This window comes from Petromyzon marinus, chromosome 1 (assembly GCF_048934315.1).
Source record: "Petromyzon marinus isolate PM22_M1 ecotype Great Lakes invasive population chromosome 1, UKy_Petmar_22M1.pri1.0, whole genome shotgun sequence".
Classification (NCBI taxonomy): Eukaryota; Metazoa; Chordata; class Hyperoartia; order Petromyzontiformes; family Petromyzontidae; genus Petromyzon; species Petromyzon marinus.
In genome coordinates this window covers 19,685,850-19,713,614 of record NC_133667.1, presented here as the reverse complement: position 1 = coordinate 19,713,614, position 27,765 = coordinate 19,685,850, and the positions used below count along the sequence as shown (strand labels likewise).

General features: G+C 44.3%; 1 protein-coding gene across 3 annotated transcripts in view; it reads left to right on the top strand.

Moving 5' to 3' along the window:
• The first annotated feature begins 18,946 nt into the window (after positions 1 to 18,946).
• Positions 18,947 to 27,765, top strand: part of LOC116950482 (ceramide transfer protein-like) — a 110,790-nt gene continuing 101,971 nt past the window's right edge. The window contains exon 1 of one of the 3 annotated variants that reach the window (XM_032968321.2): positions 18,947 to 19,322. In XM_032968321.2, coding sequence (XP_032824212.2) covers positions 19,038 to 19,322 — 285 coding nt within the window. In that variant the 5' untranslated portion in view covers positions 18,947 to 19,037. The remainder of the gene's footprint in view (positions 19,323 to 27,765) is intronic. The other 2 variants (XM_032968407.2, XM_032968484.2) reach the window with 2 other exon arrangements.

Below are 27,765 nucleotides of genomic sequence, written 5' to 3'. Positions count from 1 at the left end.
CCAATCTTGATTTGAAGCTTTCGTGACTGCGTGTAGAGTATTTGGCGGACATAAATTTCCACATGATTAGCCACTTCGTTAAGCTATCATTTGTGGCCAGCTCGTTTCTGAAAAAAATAGCTATATAGCTCAGTGGGCCTTATCTGGTAAAATAAAAATGGTTTAGTTTAGTTTAACTTGAACTCACTTTACATGGCGGCATATACATCATGTCTCCTCAGCGAAGATTTTTATTTGAGCTCTGATTAGCCTACAATTGTTATCACGCAGCTTTAATCATCTTATACTGCACCTTTAATAATCCAATTAAATTCCATTAGCTTAGCCATGGTAACATTTAGTTACATCTAGGGGCCAAATTCATGAATTGGTTGAAACATTTCTGCTGAATTTAGGGGTGCATGGAAAATGTTCAGATAAGACAAAGGAATTTAAAAAAAATAAGCATATGCGTTCCAGTGGGTGGAAAAGTAGTAGAAATTAATCAGAACTTTCCCTGTTATTTAATACATTATTTTTGCTCACCGGAATATACATTTTTCGTATGCGATAGATGACTAGCATTGGGTGGGGCTATGGAGATGCTATGTTTAGATTAATTAAGCTGCAAAATGTTTCCATAACTCATGTTTGCATTTCTGCCAGCTGGAGTTGGTGTAGTCGAAAGGTCTGGCAAAGGCGTGGGCAACATGTCTGCTCCATTCAAATCAGGAGGCTAAATTCGATTTATAGGAACCTCTATTTTATAAAGCGCCTTTCATACTGAAGTATCTCAAACTGCCGTACATACAAATAACACCACTCACAAGTATAGATGAAATCTAAGCGTAAAATGAAGCTTATAATAACAATATCAATGCCTCCTTTCGAAGTTCCAATAAAATGAAGAATTATGACTAAAGCGAATAATAAATACAGAGTAAATCCAATCAGACTCTTAAATAGTTTTTTTAAAATATTAAGTGACGAGGGAAAGCCTGTACCAATGGGTGACTTTTAAGACTTGCTTTTAAAAGTGAAACTCAGAATCACTCACCGACCGAGGAAGGGGAGTCTGGCTGCAGAAGGCTTTATCTTCCATAGAACATCATCACCATCATCATTAATATGGATTCATGGATTCAATGCTGGACTAAGGCACCCCCCCCCCCCCCCGCAATGTCTTGACCATTTCTCAGGGTCTTACAATGTCATGGAATGTCAGGCTCCTGCACACGAGTTAATCTCATCTGTCCATCTCCGTGGTGGCTGACCTGTTGGGTGTGTCTCGTCAACTTGTGGTAGAAACCCCACCACTGCTTTACATATCCTGGAGGCAGCCCTTGGCATAATAAAAAAAAAACTTCCTGTGCCTGTTCCCATGCAATTGAGTTTCTGTCTCTGGCAGAAGCAGTTTGCAATGAGTCGCACTGCTGACTTATGGGAGGCGAGTGTTGTAAAATGTAACTGCGCTACAGATTACGGTGGTGTTTACACATTGGTCTCACGATATCCTGGCGAACACGCGTTTAGGACACAGTGGTCAAAGTGTATTAATAATGGGCAATGTAATACAGTAATGCGTCGATTCATAGAGCAAATGCAATGCTCACTGTCAAGATACTGTACACGATCGTATTGGTGGACGTTTATTGCATTTAATTTGAATACGTTGTATTGTAATTTGTTCCTGTAAACGACACAAGGTGGAGTGGTGGCACATTGATAAACGCATTGTGCTATGAGCCCAGAACCTGAGTGTGGGTTCGCAGTCACAGCTAACACCTCTGGTGCGTGATCTCAGAACCAGCCCTGGGCTCCCCACCAACCCGCACTGACAAGCATGGTGAAGTATAGTCAAAACAACTGACTGACAAGGTGAGGGGAGGCCTTCATCCAGCAGTGGATTTACATAGGGTTATAAATAGGGCTTCTTTTTACGTGCATCCCTAGTGGTTCTATATTGACCGCAATAGCAAGTAAAACATTGATGTATTCATCAGATTGGAACCGCTGAAGCCTGACAAGCATCAAATTTGGAGAGGAGGTGAAATCGCTATATGCATATTTATTGAAAACGATTGTAGCTATTATGAGCTCTTGTTTTAAGTATTTAAATGTTTTTTTGTCGAATTACTTTACCATGATATTCATTTTTTGTATTTACATAGCTTCCGTCTAAGGGTCCCAAAAACCGAGACTCCTCTTGGATAAAAAAAAATTCTGATATCAACTGAAAGTTAAAAATCACTGATTTCAATGAACGTTCTTTTTATGTTTTAGAATTGTGTTGGAAATAGCCATATTCAAAACTGAAAAGTAGGCCGTTATTGTATTACTTAAGTCATCCGTAGAGAATGGATGTAGTGCAGAAACATACGAGTTTCCAAGTTTCGCCATATCAGTTCCAAGTTCCCATATCAGTTGGGACCACATCAATACAGCTCTTCAAAATGAACGCAATTTTCATTTCCACCATGGGTCCAGGATGGCAACACCTGGCATACGAAATGTGAGAAACACATTACAGATCGCGCTCCCTGTGGTCCTGTCAGCCACAGTGAAACTTCTCACTTGCAGAGCGTAGTATGAGTTAGTGATACATAGTGATAGGCCGTTTATTTTTTTGTATGTTTGGTAGGAAGTAAATAACTTTTGCAGTGGAAGGTTTGTGAAGAAAGATAGCCCACAAACAATATGTATAATATAGGTGATACATTTGTATACAATTGTATGCATTTGTAATCAGCATCGTGATCACGAGCCAAACTAACATTATTCCAAATCCCCTTGCAAAAACATCTCTTGCTGCCATCATCACTTTTAATTGAGGATGTTCAGCAAAGAGCACGGTATTTTTTTTTATGTAAAGCAATGGCCCATTTAAATTTCAGTCGTGGAGATTACCCGAGCAATTTGGGTCCACACGACCTTCTTTGCTTTAACTCGTGCATGAGGTGCGATAGGTAATGATTGCACTCCTGCAGTGCAGCAGCTGCTGTTGCCTCTATATACGTTCTTGCGGGAGATTGGAGTGTGAAAGGGTTAAGAACATTCTAAGCGATACTCTCCGCTAAATTGGGCAGGGATTGGGAGCTGTGATGGATGGTGGCGACGGCGAGTTGCTAATTCGAAATCCAAAACCGTGCTGACAGCCTCTTATGAAACTCTGCACAGCTCTGCTTCTTAACAGTAATGACCACTGATGGCTGATGAATGTGTCACTATCTTGCGAGTTTCGATCATCAGTGACTTCTGTGCACTGAGCTGGGTCAGGCACATCAGCTCACGAAGAAATTTGCATGAGACTATTATAAACTCATTAAGATAGGAAGGATTGCAGTCATAGCCTTGCATGTGACCTACGCAATTGGGTTTGTGATTAGCACCTGGTCTCACCTAAAAAGTTATGTGATGCTGTTGTAATGAAAAACTGATTTTAAAAATTCCTTAAGAATGATTGATGTGTTATGTAACGTCTAAAGTAGATGAACCAGGGCCTGGTCGGTTGGCTCTGTCTGTGGGTGGGATGACACCTTTATGGTCCGTATAAATTATCCCACCCCCATCTGCATTGGATTTTGCCGCTTATCCACAAAGCGTAATGGAATCCACCACGATGCTCAAGCAAAACATTAAAACATTCTGATCAGGAATTTGAGAAGAATTTGTTTGGTGGATCGTCTTCGTCGCCAGAAATATCTGCCACAGTTCAATACCCCTCATCATATGTTATATACTATTAAAATGTTTTATTGCATTCTATAGATTGGAATTTTTAGATATATAATTCCTTTTAACCCTCTTTATCAATTTGGTCATGGCGTATCAAAGTATCAGGAATGTAAATCTGTTCTTATTTTCTGCTGAAGTATATATTGGACAGTTTTAAATGTTAAGAAGCAGGTGATCTCATTTGTAAAAAAAATAATGTAGGTATATTGAACTTCTTTTGCACCGTACATGGCCAAGGGTGCTATAAGCAACATAGCAAAGACATGCCAGTGTCAGAGACTGTCAGAGACTGGCAAGACTACAATTCAAATATTGGACCGGATGCCTCAAGATACGCAATCTAATCTGACAATGATGAGATGGACAATGTACTGAACGCCCACTTTAAGATTGTGCTCATTCAATAGCTCAAGAATGTTGTCAGCTTATCACCACCATCACCACCTAGAATGATGTCTATGAGCCTAATAAATTTGCTAGATTGGGGCATATTTTGGTCAGCAATTTTGCTTATTTTCTTGAGGTGGTCATTTTGGGACATCATGGGAACTCTGAAGTGCACTTCCTCATTCTTTATTGTGGTGCAGTGTTGTAAATAAAGGTCGGACGACTACTTGTCTTCTGCCCGGACCACTTTATTACACTCTGTTTTTATAACGCTTGTTTTAGTTATGCCGAGGATCCGCCGTCCGTCGCTCATTCGCTCCCTCACTCGCCGCGTCCCTATCCTATACTCTCCTTTTCTCACCCCACTCGGCGTGGTGTCAACCCGCTGAGACAGCGAGACACGGCAGCCGCGGCGTTCAGCGTGCCGACGTACGGACTGCGCTTGCCCCTAGCGACCCAATCCTAGCCTACCCAGGTCCACACAGGACTACTCTCGCCCATGAATACTCCAACTAGCTTGGCGGTGCGGCTTCAGCTTCTCTTGCATTTTGTCTTCATCATACTGCCCCTCGGGCTCGTTTTGCCCATCTTACATATCCCTCGCGACCCCTTCCAGAACATTCTCCAGAACATTCTCCAGAACATTCTCCAGAAGATCCCTCTATGATTGGCAGATACCGGTCTTTTGTACTCTGGTGCACCTCCCCCCTTGTTTACACCAACGGAATTACCCCAACGGTCACCCTGACCCTGGCTGCTCTCGACGTTCCCACGATGATGATGCTCACCAACCGCCTCTTCTGGCTGCCGAGCGCGGACATGCAGTCGTTATCGAATATGCGCGCGTTGAACCACTACAGTGGAAACTGGAACCTTTCCTTGAATGTTTCCTGACTGGGAAAATGCTCCGCTGAAATTGAATCAATGTGAAATCTTAGTTGGCTAAAAGGCTTGAATTTGGCTTGATTAAAATAATTAACATTGCTCATTCTTGGCCTCTCAACATTTATTTTATACTCATATGTCTTGGCGTTTATCCAATATAATTTAATCTCTTGAAAGAATTATAATGCTAAAGATGTCTTGGCACATTTGGGCAGATAAACACACTGGATTTTTTGTGCTTGGTTGACTTGGCATTGCTGTGATGGTGGTGGTGGAGGAGGTGTTTGGAACCTCAACTATTGTCTCCTTTTTTTGCATCAGGGGCCGTCCATAGATGACGTCACGCACCTGGGGGGGGGGGTCAGACATTTGTGACGATGTGTGACGAGGTGGGGGGGGGGGGGTGAGAAATGTGACGTCACATAAAAATATCAAAATGCGCAACTTTAAATAAATATAGACAACACGTTCTACTTAGTAGTAATATGTTTTTACCCTTTTATCTGGCACCAAAACTGACGCCTTTATACAAGGGATCATGTTTGCAATAACCACAACACAAGCAGTCAAAATGCAAACAAAAAGAGACAACTCTGATAATGATATGCACTGTCCTTGAAATTGATTGGTCCACACCCGAGACGGCTTTTCTTAGAGCCTAGTCTCCACTGGTGTTGGACCAGATGACGCCAAAAGGAATACAACTCAAAAACAGCACCCTATCAGAGTATTGAGAGCTCCTTTGCCAGTAGCAAGATATATTAATATGTTTTTTACCCTTTTATCTGGCACCAAAACTGACACCTTTATACAAGGGATCATGTTTGCAATAACCACAACACAGGCCATGTATTTGTGAAAAAGGTATCAGAAAGCTTTAATGCCTGGACATTTGTGTGAAATGTAAAAATATGTTGTAGAAAAAATACGTGTATGTGAGGAAATTTGCAACAACAAAACACACGTTTACTGATACGATTGCATTTATTTCTGGATCAATTGGTGATGAAATATTTTAGCTTTCAAAATGCGTTCACATTTTCAAGTGATAAGGGTCTGCCCTGTATAGTGGTGGAACTCGGGGAAGGTGGCGGACAGATTCAGGGAACACCTGGAGACATGTTATCAATGTCGAACTCACAAAACCAGTCACTGTATATTGTATATCCACAAGACACAACCACTCCGACTCGACCCTAGGTGGTGTGTTGTCTAACTTCAACAATTAATTTTATCACAACCATTAAACAACGCTGGCCCAACATTGCATGTGTCAGTTTTCAGTTTCATGTATTAGGTATAGCCCTGCTCTTGACTCGGGTGAACCGCAACAAGCCAAAACATGAACAAAGAACATCTTAAAGTGATTCATCTTCTTTGGTTCTTTCGGTAAAGTCACGTAGAATGAGAATAAAATAATAAATTGATAAAATAAAATAACACAATAATAATTATTTTATCAATTTATTATTTTATTCTCATTCTACGTGACTTTACGAAAGAACCAAAGAAGATGAATCATTGCAGTCACGAAAGCTTTAAATCGAAATTTAAATCTTAAAGTGACTACGCGCAACAGAAAAATCCAGGAAAAAACAGCAGTCTTCCAGAAAAAAAAACACCGTATATCAACGGTGTGTGAAAAAAAATCTCAGTGGGATGCAAATCAAACGATAACAACCATAAGACAATTTAGACGAAAGTTATCAGGCTAACTCTGTGCTTCAATGTTTACTGGGCAGGCATAGCTAATAGTGACTTTGACACTTGGAACCAACGAGCTACACGGCCTTATTGCAGCTGGCGCCTTTGCAGACATACACATCAGGTTCAGTGCAAATCCCTAGTCGACGCATGTGTTCACGTCATCAACATGCTCTGGCTCGTATGAATAACATACGTATGATTTCATGACCAATGTAATCTACATGCTTGGCACGACAGTTTTAGAAAAGAGTTGCGATTCCACATAGCCCCTGTTAAATATGCACTGTGCAGTCCTTTTGTTGTTTAAACGACTATCTCACATTCACATCTGTGGTAGTAGTTACATTGGAGAGACCAAACGACATGTCTCGGACCGCATTCGTGAACACAAAGCAGACCTGAAACACGGTAGGACCAACACCTCGGCCGTGGCAGATCACTGTTATAATTCAGTAGGCTCACGTGACATTGACTTCTCCAAGACAGAGGTTCTTTGCAAGCCATCTGGCTACCATGAGAGATTCGTTCATGAGGCTATCCACATATACAAACACAGAGACAATTTCAACCGAGAAGATGGATTCTGGCTTAGCAATCATTGGAAGGATTTGATAAACCATTTTGGGTCTTAATTGATTGATCACGCTTAAGGTGGCTTTCAGAACGCATCCATTATTTTCGTCTCCCCCCTCCTCTTTTCCGAACATAGATGGACTCTTTTGATTTAAAGCTTTCGTGACTGCAGTAATTCATATTCTTAGTTTTTTCGGTAAAGTCACGTTGAAGAGAAACAACAAAATATATTATATATATTTTGTTATTTTGTTGTTTCTCTTCAACGTGACTTTACCGAAAAAACTAAGAATATAGATGGACTCGTCCATCTGAATAAACTGTCAAATCGCTCTGCATGGTGCTAACGTTAAAAAACCGCCACTTTTTTCAAATGTTCTTGTTGTGGGTTTCACACCTGATAATGATTGCTTGTGTTGCAGTCGAAACGTCGCGAGAATTTTATTGTTTTATATTTTTATTATTTTATTGTTTCCCTTCTACGTGACTTCACCGAAAGAACCAAGAATATTCACATTTTTCTTCATCCATCGTGGTCGGCCATGATCTGTCAACTGCTGGATGAAGGCTACCCAATGCTGACACCATCCGTCATGGTCCTGCAATGCCACAATCCATCTAACTCCTGCATAGTGGCATACATGATTCAGTGGTCGATTTAACAAACCCTGCAATGCCACAATCCATCTAACTCCTGCATAGTGGCATACATGATTCAGTGGTCGATTTAACAAACCCACACCTTCTTGAATTTTTTCTCATGTTTAATTTCAACTTTATTTTAGTCATCCTTGTGCGGCCATACGTCATGTGTTGTGGTAAATCCACCAAGCACTGAGCAAGTTGGCACAGGGCTGACAGTTCCATTACCAGTCAACTTTAGGCAATTACCTTGGGGAATTGCCTAAAGTGCACCATCAGCTGCATAGTGGAATTTAAGAGATGTAGAAACACACTGCCAGGTGTAAAGTGGCCTGTGGACGATTGTGTTATAGTCTAAATGTGTTAAATACCTCTTAATAATTTGACATTTAAAAAAACCTTATTCTGTGGCAGCTATATTTACCGAACAAAGGAGATGAAATATCTGAATTGATCTCATCAATAAATAAGCTTGAAAACGAATGAACAATGGTGACGAGTTGTGTTTAAATCATACAACTATTTTTGTTTTCTTTCACAGTCGTATACTGTACAGCATGTTCCAGAAAACTTGACATTCCATCTCACTTACAAATTTTTTTTACTGGCGCGCACTTGTATTGAGCATTGCACAATTACACACTCGTCTTAGATGAGCATCATTGCAGCAGTTTATCTATATTGCTAATTATAAACGAACACACATGAGCAATGACTTGAAGAATATGATTTGCAACCTCTTAGTACATGCCTTAATCCCAAATGAAGCCACCGTTGATACCATAGCATTACTGTTTGCCAGGGCCTCGTCTTAAATAAATACAGGCTTGCTTGCCAATACTTTGTGGTTAAGCATGGAATTTCATTTCTGTGTGTAAAGTGGCCCTTTCAATAGTAACCTATACAAAGGCTCTACTGTGTTCTTAAACTCCCAAGAGTACTTACCTCTTTATTATTTCCATAATGAATAAAGCTTCACCCTCGTTATTGAAAATAACCAAAAAACATCGCGTGAAAATTATTTCACTTATAGTACCAATGAATGTTTTTTTGTACGCCTCTGAGGTGTGGTCATTTGCCATGATTAATTGGCGTTTTGTTATCTTTATACAGTCTTTGCAAATACGCAATTGTGTTAAATTCTGACAGGAGGCTATGAAATGATAAGTCACAATTTAGCTACACGTTAATAACAAAGTGCACACGATGTGTACATTGTAAACATGTAGGGTCGGATTCGTGTATCTGGCGAAATTCTCCTTTCGCTATGCAGGTGGCTCCATGCCAAGCAGACGCCACTTGGCAATGATATCAAAAACACGTGCATGGAAACCATAACCTCAAGATTTAACAATAAATAAAGATTCTGATTTAATTAAGGGTCTGATCAGACTCAGCTTGACCATGTCCCGTTCGAACAAATATGTACACCCTTGTAATATACTGTACGCTGTAATATTGTTACTCGACATGTGTAACGATTCCACCCAAAATGGCAGTATTTGGGATCATTATTCCATTCAAGAAAACATGTCTTTTTTGTAAAAAAAAACCAATACGGATTTGTTTTATTTATCTGCCTCGTGTGTACAGTTTTGTTTACTCCCTTAACCTAAAGTTAACAGCATGCAAATGTCATATAATTATTTAAAGCACGATTGATACGGGCATGAATCGTTTTTCTTTATTGAAAGCGATGTACAGTATTGTTACATGTCTTTTAATTGCCACTGGATGTTTTATGTTATTTAAATGGCATTCGCAAATTCCTGTTGCAAGGATAACATGAAGATATATAGCGTCTCAATTCTGAGTTCCAGTTATTGGAGCTTGGTTCCTAGGTCACGGAGGTATGGTGGCGTGGTTACAAACTTACAGATCACATCAAAATCATTCAGCCACGCCCAGTACGGGCTGCTATTGTGCCTTTAGCCCTGCACGCTGAACCGGTTTGAAAAAAAAACACTGCATGTGGCAAATATCGGTTGCTGCAATACAAACCAAACAGCACATCTCATGCGTGTACAACTGTTCAATATGCTTTCGGGTTCAACTGGGTGCTCTGATCCGCGTGATGTCCCATGTTTCAGAATCGGAATATTTATACACACTGGAGGAATCCGATGAGCTACAAAGCTCTTTTTTTACAGATGTCCAGTGGCAACACTGAAACTTACAGCAACCGTTGGCATTGCAACCCTTCATGTGTTAATGAAAACAACTTTCAAAGCCTCTGTGAAAACTATCTTTGATGTATTTAATTCCCTTAAGCTTCATATAGACACGGTTTATATCTATAATGTTTATCGGAAACACATGTTTCACACCCACAACAAGGTGAATTCAGTTCCTGAAGATGCTCCCAGCAAGTGAAGCAAAACGTCGGACATCATGACGAGTAATGCGTGGCACAACCCGACACTCATGTTAAAATGTAATACTGCTCATCTGGAGATATTATTTTGGTTATATAGTGGAGTCATCAAATAGTATTCACTCCGTCACTCTGGCCTCACTATGCGCTTTGAAGTTGGGTCATTACTCTAAACGTTGCGAAATATAGTTTGTTCTCCGTTCTCCGTTCTTTGGTCCGCTTTAATGCGGTGTGATTGAGAATATATTGAATCTGTGTAGTTGATGATGATGATGGAAAAAATGAGAGCGAAAATATTTGAATCTGTACTCTTTGGTTCTGTATATATCTCTCTCTAATTTTAATTGGCAACACAGCAGAACGTTGAACTGGATAAGAGGGCTCCCGCCGGTCATAACTCAGCCGCGGCGAGTGTGCAGTTTGCCCGGATTAAACGAGGGCTGCGGCTCAACAAATAGTCCGTGTGTGAAAGTGGTGAAAGGGGCCCTTTGTGTGTTACGTTATTATATTGTTTGCCCCACGGGACTTCCGTGACGGAAAATGCTCGATTGTACACACAATGCGTCCTCGGTCGTGTGGACACGACACAGTTGGACAACTAGGGTTATCGCGAGTTGGTTTACTGTGACTTTTACACGCTTACACCTTCGCATATAAGTGTTTGCAACACATGACATCTGGTCCACGGAGTTAAACACTTGCATGTGGAGGTAGCATGTGATTTGCATGCGCTTTAACAATACTCTACGGGAATGCCCCCTCCCTCCCCCCCCAAAACAAGTGAGAAGTGCGTGCATCTCGGTGACATCCATTCAACACAATGCGTGCAGATTATCAACGCTCGTGTGGCTATTATTTACAGGGCCCCTCCTGAATGGGCCTGGAGTCTGACAAACCCTGTCGTGTCGTGGACCTTGCCTAACGCTGGGTATACACGCGCGCAAAGTCAATGCCGAACAAACTTTAAAACAAATGTCGAACTGAATGAACAATTAAAATTTCCCGCTTGTGTCTGCCCACTCCCTATGCATGTGGGAAAAGGCTGTGCCAATATTGTTTCACTTATTCTATTCTTGCGCAACGATGGCAATATGTTCCGGAGCTAAATGTCAATTTAGAGGTCTTCCAGCCACGAAGTGAGGGCTTCAAGAGGTCGTTTGGGCATGTGCGCATCGGGTTGTCGACGTTCTGATGCGGTTGATGGTTAAACCAGCGTCTTCGAGGAATGTCAAAGCCAGGAGGTGCAAGGTTTTGGTCTCGCCAGTGTTGTTCCGGATCTGGGTGAGATTCGAGGATGGTGACAGTAGAGTAATCCCAGAAGGGGGATCTGGACTTGATTTTAATAAGTTAAAAGTGGGGATTTAGCCTTTAATAGGGGGGGGGCTGGGGGTTCAGCTCTCTCCATCCCCCACCGCCCACTCCCCCTTCCCCAGGGCCCGGGTCTGTATAATGTGAGCCTATACACCTGAGATGATGTATTGCTGCATGAAAGACACGAGCGACTCCGTCACATAGTAACTGATGTCCTTATGCCTGTCCGGCAGGTGGCGCACTCTTATAATTCCCTGCAGAAATTATTGGAAAGGCATTGTGGTCACCAAACGCTTGAATGCAAGCGGACTTAGTGGAAGTTCAACTAAATACTTACATTTCCTGGGGCGCAATCAGGGCTTTGTTCCATATTACATATCTTTCAGGGCCTCTCGTACCCCCAGAATTAGCGATGTGTTCTAGAGCCTGGCCCCAGATCCACCTGAAATTAAGCCCTGCGCTAAACGTTTTTTTTAGCAAATGGTTGTCTCTTGCGTCGTGCATATGAATATAAATTATATTTATCTGATGTGCAGTATGATCTCTCATATTTATATGTCTGCTTTAAATGTATCTGTCAATCTGGAATAACTTGCAACTTTGTATTCTGGATGGCATTTATGGCAGAAAAATTCAGCCCGTCATCCCTCCCAATGTTGATCAAATTAATGACACTTTTTGGGAGCAAACTATGGATTTATTATGGATTAACTCCCCTCTACCATATTGGAATTTAAGCCATTGTCGGAAGGCTGCCAGTACAAACGAACACTGCTGCCCAGCTTCTTTGAACAAATTGATGGGAGACAGTTGGCATTGTTGGCTTCTGTATTAAAACATTAACGCCTTCATGAATGCACATTTTATATTATTACTCCAGTAACCTGATCTCTTTCTGCGTTCCAGTTAATGTGATTATGATGGCAGTCTCGGAACAACTGATATAGGTTATCGCGCATATTTTGCTTTTCTATATTTTGATTTTTCCCCTCAATTTTATCCCAATTTTGCCATGTCATGAAACGAAGATTTCATGAGGAAATCTAACAAAAAAAAGCTCCCGAATTTGATAACAGTCCATGGAAGTAGACATAAGAAAACTGCTTCTGAGACCATTCTAATGACATCTGGTCCATCGAGTTACGGTAAGAATTATATTTCCTGCCCTGCTACAGAGATAAAAGTTTATGGCATTACATGTAAACTGATATTTTAATGGTTCTTTCGGTAAAGCCACGTAGAAGGGAAACAATAAAATAATAAAAATATAATGAGTTTTATTGTTTTATATTTTTTATTATTTCCCCTCTACGTGACTTTACCGAAAGAACCAAGAATATGAATCCCTGCAGTAACGAAAGATTTAAATCAAAATCTGATATTTTAAGTTTCCAATGTTAGTCAAATTATGTGCGGAACAATTTTCTATTTCATGAGCTTTTTTGGAGCGACTGGGCTAAGGCCACCAGCTCATTACTGTAATGACCCCCGGTTTAATCACAGGGAGCTGCCTGGATTCGACCACAGCCTCTCGGCAGTGAAAGCTCAGAAGTTTGACCTCTGAACCACCAGTCATGAGACTTTTTAAGCAAATCAGCTGCACCCCCCCTCCCCCACACTAAAAAAACAAACAAATCCTCCTCTGCCAATAAGCATGCAAGGACACCTGCAACCTCGTCTGCATCACCAGCATCCACCCACCCACCCCGAGCCAAAACTTGACTAAATTCCCAAGTCCCAAGTACCTAGGAGTAAGGGTGTAACAATTTGATTCAATAATCGGTTATTTTTTTTACATTGTGGTTACATGACCCTATTACATGCAACACAACTTGGACAATATTCTTAGCTCTTTCGGTAAAGTCACGTTGAAGGGAAACAATAAAATAATAAAATATATAAAACAATACAAATTCTCACGACGTTTCGACCATAACACAAACGGTCATCATCAGGTATGAAAAGCAACGGCAAGAAACATTTGAAAGAAGTGGCGGTTTGAATTGATTTATTTTTAAACGGCGTGTTTATTTATTTATATATTTCAAAAAAATAACTTGGACAATGTATGTTGAACTTCTTCTACACCTTACGTAGCCAACCGCGCTCATCAGAAGTGCGGGGGAAGGGCTACAAACTAAACACAAAAAGCTAATCTTAAGAAATGTTTTTCAATCAAGATGTAAAAGTGCATAGCTTCGGCGGCTTCCTGATATTGGAAGAGCGTACCAGGCGTTCCAAAAAGTGCTCGATGTAGTGACCATTTTCGTTCGATGGTTATCCAAAAGTCGCTTCGAGGATGACCGCAGTTTGCGTGATGGTGTATGCTCCTTAATGAGATCAGCAATGTGTTTTGTGGTTCATTTGTGGCAAGAACTTTGTGTGTGATGAGTGCTCAGCGAGCGAGCGAGCGAGCGCTGGTCGGATCTTGCAGAACCTGTCCCGACACGTGCCAAAGAACTTTGTACACGCTGCAGCTTGGTAATGTTTTTGCCATACGTCCCACAGAATAGTGAGTTGCAATAATCCAGCCTTGTCGATATGATGCTGACGCCACCGTGTTGGCTATATGACAACTGAATTGTGGTCGAATGTGTAATAGAGCCCTGATATGAAAACTGACTATATTTTGACTATATTTTGCACGTGGTGATCAAACGTCAAGTATGGTGCCGAGGCTCTTTAGATGAGTAGCATACTAAATCCTGGAGTCTGCGACCACCACACCTAATCCTCCCACAAATGTTTTCACATGAGTCCAAGTGCCAACCAACAGAACCTTCGATTTTCCTGGATGAAGCAGCATTGAGTTTCGTGAAAACCACACGTGCAGTGCTCACAAGTAATCTTCAAGGTTACCGAGGATCTCCATATCTGACTTCACTGCAGTGTACAATCACGTATCATCAGCATATTGATGGAACTTGATGTCATGCGATGACATACAAGCAATTGGAGAGACATGCTGAACGAACTGTGATCGACGATGTAGGTATGGACTCAATACATCCCAGTGCTGTACCCGATGTGTATCTCGTGGTCCGTGGTGTCGAAGGTGGCTGAGAGACTGAGGCCAAACAACGCTGCGGCGCACCGGTCATCCATGATCTTGCAGAGGTTATCAATGATCTTTAGTAGAGCCATCTCAGTAGTGTGGAACTTCCAGTACGCCAACTGCAAGGGGTTGAATCTGCCTGTCGCAGTTACGTGGGGAAGTAAAGGCTTCAGACAAAGGCGCTCTACGACCTGTGAAATCGTACTCAGGTTTGACATTGGGCGATAGTTTTCGAGGTCACTATGGCAAGAGGAAGTGGAAGTATTACTTCTCAACTGCCTAACTCGAGTAATGATATTACCCATATGGAACAAAATTGTTAATAATCCACGACATCTGACCAGTGTGGAATAAAAAGGCCAAATACCCTTAAAAGGGAGATCTCCAGAGCTGCCTGTAGTTCGGGCTCTTTTGCGAGTAGTGGCATGAGCAAGAAATTTCAGGGCTGCACCTTGAATATATTTGCAATATATTCAACATACACGTATATGCTATGCGGTACATAAGCAACAGCTGCTAAAATACGTAAAACAATGCATTATAGACACTGAGACCTCCTTTGCCAGCAGCAAGATATATTAATAGGTTTTTACCCTTTTATCTGGCACAAAAACTGACACCTTTATTCAAGGGATCATGTTTTCAATAACCACAACACAAGCAGTCAAAATGTTGTGGTTATTGCAAACATGATCCCTTGTATAAAGGTGTCAGTTTTTGTGCCAGATAAAAGGGTAAAAACCTATTACAATGCATTATAGGTTTACCTAATACATCATAAAATCATTATAAAGATACTTCATACAAATGTCGATTAAATATATTGTATATTAATATAATTACATGCATATCAAGGTACAGTTTATTAGTATTTGTATGTATAATTATTATTATTATTAGTCCATGATGTGAGGCATGCCGGGGAATTGAAGTGAAGCTGCCAAGTGTGTCACAGAGTGTGCTAACTGCTGCTTAACCCAATTTCATGTTTCTAAACTTAGGCAAATGTTTTTAACATTATTTTACCTGATAAATACAATTGCATATAGTAACCCAGCTGTAAGATGTAAACTATTTGTATGTATGTTGAACTTCTTTCGCACCAAACGCGATCATTGAAAGTGCTGGGGTAGGACAACAAACTAAACACAAAAAGCAGTTTTAAAGAAATGAGTTTTAATTCTAGATTTAAAAGGTCATAGCTCCAGTGGCCTCCTAATATCGGAAGAGCGTTCCAGACGGCCGCAGAAGCGCATCTGAAAGCGCGCGATGCAGTGACCATCTTTGTTCGATGGCTTGCCATCTTGTTCAATAGTGTTATGCTAAATCGATTCACATTAAACTACGTAATGTAAAAGGGCTTCCGCGGAATTAAAATCAACAGCCGCAGCGTAATGAGTTGGGTGGGACCCTTATTGCCTGCAATACCTCTTCACATGACGGCAACATCTAATTGGGGCCGTCCTCTCTGCCCACCTGCTGATGTTTACATTACATTTGTGGAAGTTTACGAGGGCATGACAGGGTCTGGAACCGCTTTGGCCACGCTTCTGAAAATACAGCATCCTACATTCAGGGCCGCACGCATATTCCACAGTTGAATCAACAAGAGTTATAATAATTTTGAAAGTGAGGTGGAGTTCAATTCGGTATAATTAACGAGTGGGTGTGATTAACTATATGAAAATGAAGTGCAATTTAGGGTAAGTAAAATTTTTGTGTCTTATAAAGGGCGACTGATTCAGAAGATTTTAATAATCCCAAAGTGTTAAAAGTGCAAATCAAGGCATAACTTCAACGTGTAATGTTATTGCTATTGCCGTGTTTAGATTGTTTCCTTGTTCATCAATGTATCTAAAGATTATTTTATATACTTTAATAACCTGCATTAGTACAGCTGATTGAAACAATTATATTATCGTCCATTTCTATTTACTGCTGGATGAAGGCATCCCGACACTGTCGCCATCTGCGGTATTGTGGATGCCACAATCCAAATGAGCTGATTTTATTATTCATTTGCAGCAGTGAGTCTCGACCACCACCCATCATCATTCCTTTTAAACAATTTGTATGTATGTTGAACTTCTTTCACACCGTACGTAGCCAACCGCGTTAATCAGAGGTGGGGGGGAAGGACTACAAACTTAAAAGAAAAAGCAGTTATCAAAAAATGGGTTTTCAATCTACATAATTTTAAAGTCATAACATCGGAAGGAAAAGCACACCGTTCGATAGTTAACCAAAAGCCGCTGCGATGTCTTTGACTTGCATGTTTTGTCAATTCCATTTGTTGCTCTTCATGTTTCTTGGTGTAATGGCAAGCATGCACCACTCCATGCTCATTGGCACACATTTCCGCTTTTCTTTAATTTAATTTGTCAATGTCCATGTTTCTGAATCATATGTCATGACAGATAATATATACATTGATGAAAAACGTTCTCCTCAAGGCTCATTGGAATGTGTTTTTTCATTATCAATTTCAGTTTTATATAAAGGCACTCCAACCTGTTATTGCTCTCTCACCATATTTGAAAGTGTCAAATCCAGTCCCCTTTAATAACTTCCCAATGCATAATCTGATGTCGAGTCTTGCGCCGGTCTAATCTTGTTGTTTGACCTGTGACCTGACCAGACCGGCAATGACTTGACCTCACCTGATTTCGTTAAGCCCACAACCCAACTTGACCCGATTAAACCTGACCCGTAACCTCTGACCCATAACCTCTGACCCGTAACCTGACCCAATCCAATTTCATTCGGTCCGCATGCTGACATGACCCACTTGAATGAGACCCGAAAACCAGACCCACATTTTATAAGATCAGGAACCTTACACGACTCCGCATACGTATTTTCAATTATATCCCTATTTGTTTGGATGCGATATGATTCTAGTAAAGCACGAACTTCCATCAACTCTACACGGCCCCTAATCCTAGAATATGAATTCTGTTTGCCTCGGATAGGATGGAGAGAGGTGAACGCAAATGGTACACATCGCATATGAGAAAAGATTCAACACAAACCAGCGTGGTGAAGTATGGTCACAGTTCTCAATGACTTGAAACTCAGTTTTTTTTTTGTAAATCAAATATCAGTGTGGCAGGGTAAGCGTTGGAGTCGTAGGTGTTAGGAATCACTGGGTAAGAACGTGACATCTTCTTGATTTGACCATTGCTACATACAACAAGCAAACTCTTATCTGAGAAAAATCAAACCTCGTTGCTCTTGAGACAAGATTCAGCGGCATATATAGGGGCCTCAATGGTGTGAGAAAGAAAAAAAAAGATAACGCCATATCGCTGAATAAAATTGTGGCATTTGTGCGATCTTAATAATTATCCCCGCTTATTCTCTCACCCGAACAGCTCTCACCCTTACTCCCAGCCTCACCTCCAACTCGCTCACACTCTATATACCCCGACATCACCCTTATCAGAAGAGGTATTCATAGTGGAGAAATCCGATGAGCTATAAAGCTCTTTTTCACAGATCTCCAGTAGTATCCCTTCACGACGCTCACCTTCACCCCACCCCTCCCCTCACCCCCACCCCTCCCACCCTCACCCCACCCCTCCTCCTAACCTTACCCCCACCTTCACCCTTCCCCCCACCCTCACCTTCACTTCTCCCCCCACCCTCACGGCCCCCACCATCACCTTCACCCCACCCCCACAGCCCTCACCATAACCCCCACCCTCACCCCACCCTCACCCCTCCCCCCACCCTCACCCCCACGGCCCCCACCCCCACAGCCCTCACCATAACCCCCACCCTCACGGCCCCTACCTTCACCCCTCACTCCACGGCCCCCACCCTCAACCCCCACGCCACTCCCCTTGTGACGTCACCACCCGCACACACAACGCCACCCCCCTCCCTCCCTCCCAGAGTGGCGGCGTCAGCGGAGCAGCGGCAACAGCGGCGCGAGTAGCGAGACTGGGGGGCAGAGACTGGGGGGCAGAGACTGGGGGGCAGAGACTGGGGGGCAGAGACTGGGGGGCAGAGACTGGGGGGCAGAGACTGGGGGGCAGAGACTGAGAGACAGCGACTGAGAGACAGCGAGAGAGTGGGGAGCAGAGACAGATAGACAGCGAGAGAGTGGGGGCAGAGACAGAGAGACAGCGAGAGACAGCGAGAGAGTGGGGGGCAGAGACTGGGGGGCAGAGACTGAGAGAGACAGCGAGAGAGTGGGGAGCAGAGACTGAGAGACAGCGAGAGAGTGGGGGGGGGGGGGCAGAGACTGAGAGACAGCGAGAGAGTGGGGGGGTGGGCAGAGACTGAGCGAGCCAGGAGACTCGTCGGCGTTGCAAAACAGCAAAGAGTGGTAGTGGTGTGGTGGTGGTGGTGGCGGTGTTGGGGAGAGTTCGTCGCACCCGAGCCATGTATGACCAGCAGAGGCCGGAGTACTCCTCGGACGAGGGGGGCGACGACGAAGAGGACTGCGAGGAGGAGGAGAGGGAGGGGGGTGCCGAGCTGGCCGCGGCGTCCGAGGCATCTCCGTGCGTGGAGCGAGTGGGCTCGCTGAGCAAGTGGACTAACTACCTGCACGGGTGGCAGGATCGCTGGCTGGAGCTGCGGCACAGCACGCTCAGCTACTACAAGAGCGAGCACGACTCCGCCTACGGCTGCCGCGGATCCATCTGCCTGAGCAAGGCGCTCGTCGTGGTATAAACTCTCGCGCCGCAAACACGTTCAGAGACTTCGTACATCCCACCACGGACTTGATACGTTCAGAGACTACGTACATCCCACCACGGACTTGCTACGTACATCACACCACGTACATCGCACCACGGACTTGCTACGTTCAGAGACTTCGTACATCCCACCACGGACTTGCTACGTTCAGAGACTACGTACATCGCACTAAGGACTTGATACGTTCAGAGACTACGCACATCACACCACTGACTTGCTACGTACATCCCACCACGGACATCCCACCACGGACTTGCTACGTACATCGCACCACGTGCATCCCACCACGGACTTACCACGTTCATAGGCTACGTACATACATCGCACACACTACATACCTAATACATTCATAGACTATACAAACGTTTACAACATACGCACACTACTTACATGTTGTACACCAAAAATACCAAGATCCCCCGTATAGCCTTTTTACAGACTGTTGGGGCCTTAAGCGAGTAGCGCCTATGAAGGCTGCCGGCACTGTGGCACACGAGGCCGGTGGGTGGCCAGCACCACCACGCCCGGCCGCCTTTGTCTTCCCCAGTAGCGATGTTGACTACACACCGCACCAGGTACTCATTTGAGGCTGAGTCGGCCTAGGGGAGGCCCAGGACCGGTTCAGAGAGTCGTCACTGGAATCGAACCCGGGTCGCCAGCATCGCGGCGCACCGCACTTTCCACTGCACTACCGCTCCACACCTGATTACTTTATACGTGTGCCGTATTTGCACACCACACACGTGCACGCATGGGCGCACACGTGAACCACACACGTGCTCCAGCACACACCACACGTGAACTACACACGTGCTGCAGCGCACACCACACGTGAACTACACACGTGCTCCAGCACACACCACACGTGAACTACACACGTGCTCCAGCACACACCACACGTGAACTACACACGTGCTCCAACACACCACACGTGCACTACCCACGTGCTCCAGCACACCACACGTGAACTACCCACGTGCTCCAGCACACCACACGTGAACCACACACGTGCTCAAGCACACCACACGTGAACTACCCACGTGCTCCAGCACACCACACGTGAACTACCCACGTGCTCCAGCACACCACACGTGAACTACCCACGTGCTCCAGCACACCACACGTGAACTACACACGTGCTCCAGCACACCACACGTGAACTACCCACGTGCTCCAGCACACCACACGTGAACTACCCACGTGCTCCAGCACACCACACGTGAACTACCCACGTGCTCCAGCACACCACACGTGAACCACACACGTGCTCAAGCACACCACACGTGAACTACCCACGTGCTCCAGCACACCACACGTGAACTACACACGTGCTCCAGCACACCACACGTGAACTACCCACGTGCTCCAGCACACCACACGTGAACTACCCACGTGCTCCAGCATACCACACGTGAACTACCCACGTGCTCCAGCACACCACACGTGAACTACCCACGTGCTCCAGCACACCACACGTGAACCACACACGTGCTCAAACACACCACACACGTGGTACACACGCCTGGACATTCATCTTCCCCTTTCACTTCCTTCACTCGTGTCCCACCTGCCCAGCGCCCCTTTCCATTGCTCCCCCACAACCCCACAGAGGCTGATATAAACTATTGACCCCTTCAGAACCACCCTTTCTTACGCCCCCTCTCCTCCTCTGCCACACAAACCAAATACAAAGATCCCCCTCCACAGCCCCCGTAATAGCCTGAATTGTCTTTTGGGGCAAGTGCTGTTAACGAGGGGGGTGGGTGGCCAGCACCACGCCCGGCCGCCTTCGTCTCCCGCACCAGGTACTCATTTGATGCCGACAATGTCGACAATTTTGTCGAAGACACGCCACTCTGACCATTGCCACGCCTTGTACCCACATACGGTGGTAACACACCCCTACCCTCTGAGCCTTTCACCTCCCAGCCGAAGCCTCTCTTTGAAAAGTGTCAAAACAATAAACGAACGTGTACAACATGTACACAACATTCACCCCCCCCCCCGCCCCGTCGTGCCCCCCTTTTTATGATGATCACCCACCCCCTTTTTACGTGCGTACTCCCAATTCACCAGAACTACCCCCCCCCCCAACTCTGTTATCTCCCTCTTACACACACAGCACACGACCATTATACCCTCCCTTACAGGAATAGACAACACGCACACACTCAACACTCTCACCCCATCCTCCCAAAGCCACCGCGCCTTCTTTACAAAGTGTCACAAAGTACCCCGTGTAGCCTTGACAGACTGTGGGAGCAAGTGCTGTTAGCGAGCACCTATTAAGGCCGGCACGGCACACGGTGGGGTGGGTGGCCAACACCACGCCCGGCCGCCTTTGTCTCCCTAGTGGCAATGTCCACACATCGCACCGGGTACTCATTTGAGGCCGAGTCGACCTAGGGGGAGGCCCAGGACGGTTCAGATAATCGTCACCGGTGTTGACCGTGAGCTGAAATCGAACCCGGGTCGCCAGGTTCGTAGCGCAGCGCGCTAACCGCTCCACCACCGCTCTCCCGTGTTCGTACACAATGTGTTCGTACACATTGTGTACGAACACACATTCCCCTCCTCCCATACAAGTTTGTCGAAGCTTCCTTGAATTAAATATCTATTTTAAGAGTTGTCACTTTGGGTGTGTGGACGGACATTTGTTTTGAGATTTGTTAAGAGAGGGAAAAAAATACTTTTCAATTCGACGGTCATGCGTGACGCCACTTTGAGCCCAACTACATACATGTACGCAGTAACGACATCTGCGAGCTGAAATGACACGTACGTCCAATTTTTTTTGTTCTTGAATGTCTTTATTCTCATCAACGAAGGCTCAAACGCGTGTAATAACAGCCCGAAACACATCCCAACTGCGCGTTATAGGTGTGTGTAAATGCGATGTTAATATGGGGTTTTGTGTGATGCGTTCGCATTTTAAGTGCACGTGTTAGGTTGCGATTAGCACCCAGTAAGCATGGCCCAACGGTGGCCCATGCTTACGGGGTATTTGGCACGGAGACCGCCAGAGTGAGTGCCACGTGGCCCACTGCTCTCTCCTCTGTGACAGTGCAGCCGAGGGTCGATTCCCACCAACCGGATTAATTTCGTGATTGCCGTGCAATAATAATACTGCATGTTGAATGTGTGTTCGCAGCGTTTGTGCCAGTGTGCAGCAGGCACTAAACCGAGACAGGTGATTTTTTTGCACGTTGTACCTGCTGAGCAGGGGTGGTGGGGTGGGGGGAGTTTTAAATGAATGTGAAGGTTAAATTAATTTTCAGCACTTAGTCGCTGTTTTAACGCGTATGTTAGTACTATATGTTGTACTTCTTTGCAGAATACCTAGCCAACCGTGTGAATCGGAGGTGCCTGTGGTTTTTTTGTTTCTCACAAGGAAACTGGGCCCTGGAGGTGTGCAGACGTAACCAAATCTTTTAACGCCTCTCTGTGTGACTTTGTAAAGTCGGCGACGTGTTTCCTCATGTCATCGTACAGCCCGGCAGCCTCTGGCGGTCCACCCCCCCCTCTCCTCCCTCACGTTTGTGCCTCCGAGCTGCGTGCTCATTGGGCACTTGTCTATGGGTGCTACTTCTGCGTCCTGGGGACTCGTCTTCAAGCTCCTAGCGAATGCGGCGAAACGTCGGACATTCGGGCCGGAACACCATGCGGCACAGCCCGAGTACGCGGCAGAGAACGGATTGTGGTTGTTTCTCCACTGGGTGTTTCCACGATTTGGGACGTACTTTTCAGACAATTTAAATAATGGGGTAGTCAGAATAATGGTGGTGTTTTTTTGTTTGTTGGGTATACTATATCAACCATTTGACTAAGTCATTGAAACATGATGTGCCCACCTTGATAGGGGAGAAATGCTGAACATATCATGGTATTGGACAAAAGTTTGCTCGGACACATGGAAGGAACCGGGAAGAGAGGACGACCTTACAGAGAACGGCTTATCGACATAAAGAGATTGGTGCCAGAAAGATGTGCACTACTTGAGCATATTGGCACAAGACAGAGGAAAGTGGAAATAAATGCAGTGGTGGACACCTACGGGCTATCTGCCCATGGGTCGTGGTGATGATCGGACAAGGATGTATTAAATCATGCTCCTCCTGCACTTGTGAGCGAGGCGTTCGTAACTGCCCTTTCTCACGGCACCGAGGAGACATTTCACTATAGAGACTTGTATGCATGCAGATGAGGTGTGTTTTTATTGTTATACCATCCAGTGGTGACACGTGCCCCCAGTTTCATCAGGCAACAGAGCCCACCGAGTGTTTTCCAGTCTCGAGTGGACAAGAGGATTAACCGATCGAGTGAACTGCGATGAAAGTGGCAAAAAAAAGATGAATATAGCCTTAACAGATGTTTAGGGAAAGTGCTGTTAGCGAACACCTATAAAGCCCGGCAGGGCACAAGAGGGAGTGGGTGGCCAGCACCATGCCTGGCCGCCTTTGTCTCCCTCGTGGCGATATTAACACACCGCACCAGGTACTCATTTGAGGCCGAGTCTACCTAGACGAGGCCCAGGACCCGTTCAGATCGTCACTGGTGTTGGCTGTTAGAAGGATTTGAATCTCGGTCACCATGTTTGTAGCGTAGCGCGCTAACCGCTACGCTAACCGCTACGCTACCGCTCATCAGTACATGCTCCATCACAGGCACATTCAATCCACGCAGCTTCCTGGGAGAACTCGTGTGGGGGGTGTTCAGTCGGCATTGAGCAATGATTCAATGATGAAAACTGATTTTGACGTGAATTTAACAAATGGTTACTTACGTTTATGAAAATTCTATGAGAACAATATAATTCTATATCTTTAGGCTAGAGAAGTGGGGAAAAAAAACTGTACAAATGAGAAAAAATTAGAAAATGCAAACGAGGTGTTAAAAATTAGACATTTACTATTCTTAAATTAATTTGCACCCAAAGTCATCAATTCTCAGGGGGGAGGGGTGATGTGGGAAGGGTGGGGGGCAGGTGTGGAGGGGGGCGGGGGAGTGTATCATTACATGCCGAGTCTCCAGCACTGGTTCATCATCACACGCTGCCTTCACACTCCAATTATCGTTTAGTGGCCCTGCTTATGCATCGCTTGAGACAGACAACCCGAGGGAGGTGTAGTCTGTCTGCGCCTCAATCTGGAACCACGCGCCGCCACTGAAACCCATCTCTGTATCAAGGCTCTCCGGTAATGGTGTAATGGTGGCAGTGGAACAGCATTTGAAAGGGAATGCACATGAAGGGTCTCAACCGAGATGGAGCGATTGAAATCAAGATACATGGTGGAGTGAAACGGATTCATAGCGGTCTATGACCGTAGACGAGGCATTGGCATCACTATGGTTGTGATTATGATCAGGACTGGAAAGAGGGAATTGCTGATTATTAAATCATTGACGATCGTACATGTACGACTGCTACTGCGTGTGCTGCTCTGTTCTGAGGTTTGGGACCGTGGCCTATGTATAGCAAGGGGTAAACGAGGAGTTATTATGCACATATATCGGTGAGACATTGGTAGGGAGATGGTAGATAGTTTTATGTATGTTGAACTTCTTTCACAACGCAGGTAACCGACCGTGCTAAGCGAAGGTTGGTAGATGAGTCATCAGTAGGCAGGTACAGATACAGTTGAAAGTTTGGGCAGATGTAGGTAGATATAGCAGAGCACTCACTCTTTGGCTCTTTCGGTAAAGGCACGTAGGTATAAAATAAAATAAATCACGACGTTTCGATCGCAACACAAGCGACCGTCATCAGGTGGAAGAGGTACAGCGCTTGTTACAGTTGTAGTTGAATTGGGCAGGCAAAGGTACCTTTTTGGAAAAGCTCAGCAAGCATATTTCAGGCCTATTCTTTTTTGCAACGTTCGTGTATTTCCTTGCACGTGCTCACTCTGTGTACTCTTAAGAAAATGTTTATAAATAAATTGAGACCACATCCCCAAGCAGTTTTGTCCTGAAGTAAATGTGTGGCTGTCCTTTGGTTGAACGTTTTTGGTGACGTTTTGCTGAAGGTTTGTTCACATTCTGTGTTTGGGAGAGATTTGAGCTGTCGCAAGTGTAACCTTGCTATAGTGTTGCTAGAATGGGCCCTGTAATGTATTTCAAGGGTACTTTCTAAATAAAGTCATGGCTTTGGTGAACAGTGGCTGCAGGCGTAGATAAGTGTGTGTGGATATATAGTTTGAATGTAATCGTCAGACACGCACAAATCCGTATTATATTAAAAATAATTTCTTAAGGCGAACCTCAGACTCTCGCATTGGCATGCCCTTGCCAAGTATTTAAAATGCGTTTTTTTATTGAAATGACAGAATATATTTTAATAAAATAAAGGCTGGTAGGCCCGTGCAATACTGGCGATACTACTGTTATTGCTAATCGTTCTAAATGTATTCAATCAATGACGAGCAAGTGCAAGTTGGTAAGTGTCACCAATCTGCTGTTAGTGTCAGTCACACTCTTAACCATTTACTGGTCACGTATCGGTACACACGTGATCAAAAAAGTCACGTGACCTATTGGTACCCATTGCCATAGACTTTGTGTCTCGATATTGTCTCCTCAGGAATCAATGAAATGTTAAACATTATCTCTTTACCCATAAACTGTGCAATACTAAAGAATCAGGATATTGCATGGGTTTTTTGTGTGGAGGGTTTGTCATTTCTTCCAGAAGCGTCGTTAAGTGTTAAACATTGTAATACGAGACAGACGTATATAAAACACAAACTTCCGATTATTATGTGACTCGTGAGTAATCCAAAGGTCACTGTATATAAGATATATGCTACAAACATTGTCATCTTCGGCATCACGATGCCACCATCATTACTCTTAATTGTTTTAACATGTTCTACTTCATACGCTCGTGCCCATTAAACTATTGTATTAGTATTATCATGGGCGCAATAAAATATGTACCACGCACACATAGAATATACAGCAGGAGTCAAATAATCCGCTGTGATATATGGCGCAGATCCGTTAGTTAGTCCCGTCATTCGCAAACATGTTTTTGCGTTGACGTATGCCACGCATTACGGGAGAAATTAGTGTTGCGATTCCATAAATCCGCGATATACAGTGAGGGAAAAAAGTATTTGATCCCCTGCTGATTTTGTACGTTTGCCCACTGACAAAGAAATGATCGGTCTATAATTTTAATGGTAGGTTTATTTGAACAGTGAGAGACAGAATAACAACAAAAAAATCCAGAAAAACGCATGTCATAATGTTAGAAATTGATTTGCATTTTAATGAGGGAAATAAGTATTTGACCCCTCTGCAAAACATGACTTAGTACTTGGTGGCAAAACCCTTGTTGGCAATCACAGAGGTCAGACGTTTCTTGTAGTTGGCCACCAGGTTTGCACACATCTCAGGGGGGATTTTGTCCCACTCCTTTGCAGATCTTCTCCAAGTCATTAAGGTTTCGAGGCTGACGTTTGGCAACTCGAACCTTCAGCTCCCTCCACAGATTTTCTATGGGATTAAGGTCTGGAGACTGGCTAGGCCACTCCAGGACCTTAATGTGCTTCTTCTTGAGCCACTCCTTTGTTGCCTTGGCCGTGTGTTTCGGGTCATTGTCATGCTGGAATACCCATCCACGACCCATTTTCAATTCCCTGGCTGAGGGAAGGAGATTCTCACCCAATATTTGACGGTACATGGCCCCGTCCATCGTCCCTTTGATGCGGTGAAGTTGTCCTGTCCCCTTAGCAGAAAAACACCCCCAAAGCAGAATTTTTCCACCTCCATGTTTGACGGTGGGGATGGTGTTCTTGGCGTGATAGGCAGCATTCCTCCTCTTCCAAACACGGCGAGTTGAGTTGATGCCAAAGAGCTCCATTTTGGTCTCATCTGACCATAACACTTTCACCCAGTTGTCCTCTGAATCATTCAGATGTTCATTGGCAAACTTCAGACGGGCATGTATATGTGCTTTCTTGAGCAGAGGGACCTTGCGGGCGCTGCAGGATTTCAGTCCTTCACAGCGTAGTGTGTTACCAATTGTTTTCTTGGTGACTATGGTCCCAGCTGCCTTGAGATAATTGACAAGATCCTCCCGTCTAGTTCTGGGCTGATTCCTCACCGTTCTCATGATCATTGCAACTCCACGAGGTGAGATCTTGTATGGAGCCCCAGGCCGAGGGAGATTGACAGTTATTTTGTGTTTCTTCCATTTGTGAATAATCGCACCAACTGTTGTCACCTTCTCACCAAGGTGCTTGGCAATGGTCTTGTAGCTCATTCCAGCCTTGTGTAGGTCCACAATCGTGTCCCTGACATCCTTGGAGAGCTCGTTGGTCGTGGCCATGGTGGAGAGTTTGGAATCTGATTTATTGATTGCTTCTGTGGACAGGTGTCTTTTATACAGGTAACAAGCTGAGATAAGGAG